The sequence below is a fragment of the Plasmodium gallinaceum genome, assembly GCF_900005855.1.
Source record: "Plasmodium gallinaceum strain 8A genome assembly, contig: PGAL8A_v1_21, whole genome shotgun sequence".
In the NCBI taxonomy this organism is placed as follows: domain Eukaryota; phylum Apicomplexa; class Aconoidasida; order Haemosporida; family Plasmodiidae; genus Plasmodium; species Plasmodium gallinaceum.
Genome location: NW_021628323.1, coordinates 33,937 through 41,413, shown reverse-complemented (window position 1 = coordinate 41,413; position 7,477 = coordinate 33,937). Strand labels below are relative to the sequence as shown.

The 7,477-nt window shown below is 16.0% G+C and overlaps 1 protein-coding gene across 1 annotated transcript, besides 1 other annotated feature; it reads left to right on the top strand.

The window, feature by feature from the left end:
* Positions 1–295: part of a repeat region that runs on past the window's edge.
* Positions 296–6,442: 6,147 nt separating this feature from the next.
* Positions 6,443–7,007, top strand: PGAL8A_00022700 (Plasmodium exported protein, unknown function; the record flags this gene model as incomplete). Its single annotated transcript, XM_028674218.1, has 2 exons — positions 6,443–6,511; positions 6,642–7,007. 2 exons carry the CDS (start codon positions 6,443–6,445, stop codon positions 7,005–7,007), a joined length of 435 nt encoding a protein of 144 aa, XP_028530593.1.
* Between the last annotated feature and the right edge of the window lie 470 nt (positions 7,008–7,477).

Sequence of the window (7,477 nt, the reverse complement as noted above, 5' to 3'; positions counted from 1 at the left end):
TTCTCTCACAAATTAAAAATATAAATATTATGCAAATTAAACTCTTTTATATGTAAATATTTTTATCTGTATAAGATCTCATTTTTATTGCTATTAAATTTTACTCTCGATTTTTATTTTACCAATCCTTTTCTTCTCCTTAATTCAATCATTTCAAAAAAAAAAAAATATTTTTTTTTTTTTACGTATATCTCTTTTTTTTTTTTTTTTTTGCGTATGCATAACCAACTACGTATTCTTCATATAGCTAGTCCTTTTTATTACCAAAAAGGTTAATGAAGCCTTTTATTAACCAGTTATATACAATATATGTATAAAATTTACTCATTTATAGTATTAACATAATTTTTACAATAATTAAAATTACTAAAGATAGCTCTATATAATCTATGTTTGTTTATTTAATAATTTATTAGAACCTCTGAGAAGACAATAAATTAGAAGTAAAGTGTTTTACTTTGCTTTTTTTATCATGTACTTATTTTTTTTATTATATTTTAATTTTTTAGACTTTATTTTCTAATAAATTATCAATTTTTAAGTAACATTATTTTATAAAGATAAACATTTTATTAAAATAATTTTTGAAATTTATTGAGTTAACAAAAATGTGTATTAAAATGAAATATATATAATATAATTTTTAGAAAAAAACATGTTATACATCTTATTTATATTCTTCTAATATATATTTACTTACATTAATTTGAATAACCACTAATACATATTTTATAATAATCAACACAAGCACCGTGATTGATCTGTTATTTAACAACACTATTTACCGTCTAACCTACATTAAATTATTTTTTATTTTATTTTTTTTTTTATATTTTAAAAAAGGATTAACATTGTATATATAAATTATGTTTCTTATTAAATACAAAATGTTTTTATAATTATTCTTCATTTTGTGTTCATTTTTATAGTTATTTTAGATATTATATGTTAAAGTGTATTTTTTTTCTACGCATGTAATTATTCTTCAATGATTTAATCTAAGTAATTTTTTCTATTTCTTAGAATTTTTCTATTTCTATATCAATGTAAATAGAAAACCTAAAATATGTTCATGCATGTATTATGATATTATAACAAAGTGTTATTAAAAAAAATCACATTACTTTATTCTTATAAAAATAACAATTATAATAGAATAAAGTGATTTTTTTTTATTTCTGTTGTTTTAGTAGTTCAAAAAACAGAAGAAAAATATATTTATTTAAAAAAATAAAAAACTATATTCTTTTTTTTTTATAAGTCAAATAAAATAAATATTACTTTTAATTAGTTATAATATAAAGAATCCCATATAAATATATATATTCTTTCTTAAAAAGAAGAAAAAAGTAAAGCAAAATAACTAATATGGAAAAAAATAAAATGATTTTTTATAAAAAAAAATAATAATAGCATTTAAAAGCTATTAATAAATTTATATTTTCTTCTTATATTATTAATAAATGTTGAGTTATTTACATGAATAATCACTTTTTTTATTAATTCAAATATGTACTTATTTAAAAGAAATATTATCCATTTACAAAAACAAACAAGTTATGTAAAATGAAATTTAAAAATAAGAAAAATACGTTAATGTATTGGTTTTTTCTATTATAACACATTCTTTTGCATTGTATAAATTTTTTTTAAATCTAGACTATATTTATACTATCTTAGCAATTATATTATTTAAGTATTTTTTTAAATTATTATACAATTTATAAATGTATGTTTTGTAAATGTATTATAAATATATTATTTAATGGTAAAAAAAAGATAAATAAAGATATGTTTAAAAAAAAATCTTATTATAGATATAGAAAGAATTTAACATAAATCTTCTTTTTAAACAATAGTAATAATAAATTTCTAATTATATAGAGAATATGCTATATATATTAATTTTTAGAGTTAGCAAAAAATGTAAATTTGCATCTAGTCATTTTAGAAATTTTTTTTGTTAACCGAAATATATTAAAATTTTTTTTAAAGAAAGAAGCTATTTTTCATATATTAAGAATTATTTTCTATTTCATTTTCTAAAAAATAATATATAATGCCAATAATTCTTTTTTACATATATAAATTAGAACATATTTATTTGATAATATTCATAATGAAATATATGATAATTTATTTTATAAACAATAATATGATTATGATAATTTAAACTAAAAATTTTTTTCTTATTTATAATGTCATACAATTTTTATTAATAACATACCTAAGTATTATGTTCACAGCCTTGTAAAAAACACACATATGATGTTTTAATTTGATCATCCCTTTTGCAAGTTAACCAATTCCACTTGTTTTTCTAGTTTATTTTTTCGATGTTCTTCAATAAACCTTTATATAGTAATATTTAGCTTTAAATAAAATATTCGTAAATTTTATAAAATCCTTATATATGTCATATTTATTTTTTTAATTTAAGTTACTTATTTTGCAGTTTAAAAATTTACTATTCAAATATATTTCATATTAAGTTACCTCAAAATAATAATATTTTTCTATTTATTTATCTATCTATCTATCTCTCTCTCTCTCTATATATATATATATATTCAGTAGTTATAAAATGTGAAAATCTTTTTTAAAAACCTTTTTTACAAAAAAATTTAACATTATCTTCTAAAAATTTTTGTGTCATATATTCATTATTAAATAAGAAAAAAATTTTTTTTAAGTATATTTTTTTTTCATATAATAAATTAATCAAACAAAATTGCTTTAAATATGGATTTTACTTAAAAAATTTCATTTATTTTTTTATCGCGTTTATTTCCTTATTGTCTTCATTTAATAATTTTCCGCACGTATATAATGTTTTGTAATATCTTAATTTACCAAATCATAAACCACTTTTAGGAGTATATATGAATTATATTCTCTTTAGTAATATTGAATGAAAAAAAATATGCGGTAATACATAATACATTTTATAGAATATAATAGCATATCAAAATTTTCCGTAAGTTTTCAAAACTTTTTAATTCTAAAATTTATTTATTTTCGATATTAAACATATTGATTATTTTATGATTAAACATTTCTACATATATAAAAGTATATCCTCATTATATAAATACTTAAGTATCTACAAAAAGAGAGTTATAATAGCTATGCATTTCTTTTTTATTATTTAAAGTGAAATTTATTATTTTTTCATTTATAATTATTTTTAATATATAAATGCTATTATTTAATGTATTTCAAAATTCTATTTAGATACTTATAGTTTTAAATATATTATTAATCTTTCTACATATATATAAAATAAACAAAATAAATAAATAATTTAAAAAAAAGAACATGGCATATGGCCATTTATGTAGTTAAAAGAAAGGAAATACCTCATTTTTTTTTGATGCTTTATGAAAAAAAATTTTGTGTCATTTTTATATTATTAATTATATTTTTTCTTTTTGAAACATACATATTCATATTATACATGGAATTTCTCTTAAATATTTTTGGAGAAACAAGGTAAAAAAAACTACTGAATACAAAATTAAAAAGAAAAAGTTAATAAAAAAGATTAATATATATAAATTCCTTTGAGAAATCATGAATAATAAAAATATCAGAATTTAACATTTATATCAAAGCTATTATATTTTCATTATGTTTACTGTTTTATTTTATGATATATTTAACTACATGTGTAATCGTGTATAATTGTGTTAATATAAAATTTTCATAACTTTATTTTTTAATTAATTAAAAAAGTTCTTCAAATGCAATTTAAAAAACCAATTGATTAACAAATAAATATTTTATTTTTTATTTTAACGTTAACATATGTGAACTATAATAATTTTTAAATTTCATATAAATTTCAAATAAAATAATTTTATATAGTAAAACTTCAGTATTTAATTTATTTCGATATTTCATATTATTTGAAAAATTTAGGAATTAAATGTGTTTCATTACTTTTATTTATAATGAATCTCTTTCAATTAAATTAAACATTTAATTAAAAAAAAAACTATTACAGATATAAATTTCTTTTTAGCATTTTATTATTTAAAAAATTAAAATTGAAGAAAAATTATAGTTTATATTTTTTATTTTATATATATATTGTTGATAATTCATAAAATTAAAATTAAAAATATGAAGAATTAATTTTTTTTCTTTAAAGCATTTATATAAATTTTTTAATTCACAATTGTTTTACACTAAAGAGACAAAAAAAATTGTTCAAAAAAATAATTTAAAAGAAAATCTTTTATAAATTTAATAAAGTTTTTAATATACATAATAATGTAGATAAATATAATATTTATTGTATTTTTCATTTTTTTTTGAAGAAGGTTATATGTAAAATAAGAATAGGAAAACGCAATTGAAAATTTAAAAAAGTACATTATTAATATAAATAACTTAATAAATATAAAAACTAGAAAAGTATCTTTATAGGAAATCCTAGTTGAAATGTGTCAATATATTAGGATATAAAATAAACAGAACTTAAAAAAGAAGTACAATAAATATAAATATTTAGAAAATTAAGGATGATATAAAAGCATTTTTATATGAAAATATAGTACCATAGGGTTTTTTTTTTTTTTTTAATCTTTCTTTTTAATTTAGTTAGATGCAATCAACAATTTTAAAAAAATTAAGTAAATCCTTATATGACAAAATGGCTTTATATAAAATTTTAATGTGAAATTTTATTTTTTTATTTAAAAAAAAAAAAAAAGTTATGTATTCTATAATTTAAAAAAGAAGATATTATAAAAAATCTTTTATTTAGAATATTTTGCTTATCACATATTACAATGGAAATAATAAATGAAAAGAAATAGAAACGTAATATTTTTTTAATTTTAAGTGATAATTTTTTAAAATTCTTTTCTTATTTAGATTTTCCCTTTGCTTTAATTTTTTGAAGTTTACTTGTAAATAAAATTATACTAAAATTAATCAAAATAAATAAAATTAATAAAAATGTTACAATAATAAAAAAAGTAAAGAAAATTAGGAAAATCCAATAAAGTACAACCTAATAAAAAATTTTAAGTAAAAAAAAAAACCATACTCCATATTTTATTAGATTATATAAAACATCTTTTATAAAAAAAAATTATTTAATTCATCTGGAATTTTGTAATATAAAGTTTCTTACCACATATATATAATTATAATAATTGTTAATACCTAAATAAATTAAAATAAATATATATGAACATATTTAAAGATAATCTAGTTATTTATGAATGAAAATGAATTTTTTTTTAAAATATCAATAATTATATTAAAATATAAAATATTTTTTAAAACGTTTTTATGTAGAAAAAAGAAATATACAACATATCGTTTTGTTTGATAATAGTTTTATATTTTTTATTTTACATTTAAGCAAAAATAATTAATAAAATCAGTAAAAATTTTCAAATGAAAATTGTAAGCTATCATATGAATAAGGTATCTATTATAAAATCTATATTCTTAATCCATATCTTTTCTTTTAATGGAATTTATAAAAGAAAATATTAATAATGAATATTAATTATTTTAGTTATATATGATAGAAGTTAATTTATACAAAAACAGTGAATTAAATTTCTAGGAAAACGTTACAGAAAATAAAGTATAAAAATATCCTAAAATTATTTTTATCCTTTAAATAACTTTTATTATTATTTCTTAGTTTATTAAATTGTATTTTATATACTTTAAAAATAGTACATAGATTAATTTTAATTCAAAGTTAATGTCCACATTTATATATTCTCTTATATATTGTGTTATAGTAACATTAAAAAAAAAAAAAAAAAAAAAAAAAAAACATAAATGTAATAATAAAAATATCACACTTTAATATATTTTTTTTTTTTTGTAAAACAAAAAAAATTTCATTAAATTAATTAACTACATTCTAATTATATAAAAAAAAATAATTATATGAACTTTTTTCAAAAAAACCTCCTACCCAAATGAAATATTTATCTCACAAAAGAAAATTATATTTAATTTTTAAAAAAAATATTTCATATATATTTCTCATAGATATAATTTTTAAATTATTTATTATTTTCCCTAAATGTAATATATATATGTGTAGTTTTTTATTGTATTTTTATTAGTAAAGATACACAAAAAGATTAATAACTCCGTTATAAACTATCTCTACATATATAATACTATTTATATTATAATGTGTATAATTTTCATTTTTAAGAAAAAGAGATTTTATTCTAAAAATGATTTTACCCTAATAAATTTTGATAAAGAAATAAATTAAAGATACTTTTTTTGAAAAAGAAACAATTTGTAAAATTTAGAAGTAGAATAAATGAAAAGAGAATATTGTAACTTCCCATCTAAAAATTCATTAAAAAATTCATTATTTTTTAATGTTTAAACTACAAAAAAGTGTGATTTTAAATTATTTAGAAAAGAAGATAAATCAACCAAAAAAATAATGAATACAAGAAATACTTGTAGAATTTTTATCATATTGTTCTTTTTTTATTTGAACTTTTTATTGCAAGTAAGATAAAATTCACACCCAAAAGTTTATGTATTTTTTTTCTATTTTTTTAAATTATTTACTTAAGTATAAATTTTGTTGATCCAAAAAAAAAAACTTTCATTTATATATGTTGTTAATTTTATTGTAGAATAAGCCAATATTTTATGGTCAAGCAGTTTTTGAAAAATCAATTGATAATTTCTATATTAGATTTTTAGCGGAGAAAGAAACATATGATAAAAAGTTAACAAAACCAAGTGAAAGTTACAAAAGAGTTGATAAATCAACATGTTCCAAATTTTCAAATGAAAGGAAAGGAATATATAATGCAGAAATTAAATATTTAAGGTCAACATCTATAAAACAAATAGTTCAAGAAAGACCTTTTGATAGCAATTTATATGAGTCAGAAAAAGATGTAAGGAGGAGAAAATGGGAAAAAAATAAGGAAATGAAAAAAAATGAACAAGAAAAAAAAGAAAGGAGAAAAGAACGTGCATTGAAAGGTACGTGAAAAAATTAAATAGATAAGAAAATTGATATTTTACTAAATGTTACATATAAACGTAGAAAGTGGATAAAAGAAATAACCATATATATATTTATTCGAATGATAGTGGAAGATATATGTAAAAATGAATATTAATTGAATTATAATATGGATACCAATAAAATATGATAATTTTTCATTCATATATTATGTTCAATATATTAATACATATGTGAAAATAAAACTATTTATCCATTAATTTCCACATTTTATTACCTAATATTTATGTTTTTTTTTTTCATTAATTATTAAAATTAGTCATTGTAATATAAAAAATATATTTTTAAAAAATTTTTTTTTTTGCAATTATTATTTCTGATAAAGTAAATAGGAGTTTATTATTTTTTAATATTTATTTTCAAAAATGGTGTTTTATTTTATATTCATATTTTCATATTATAATAACAATTTTTATAAATATTTTAGGGAAACTA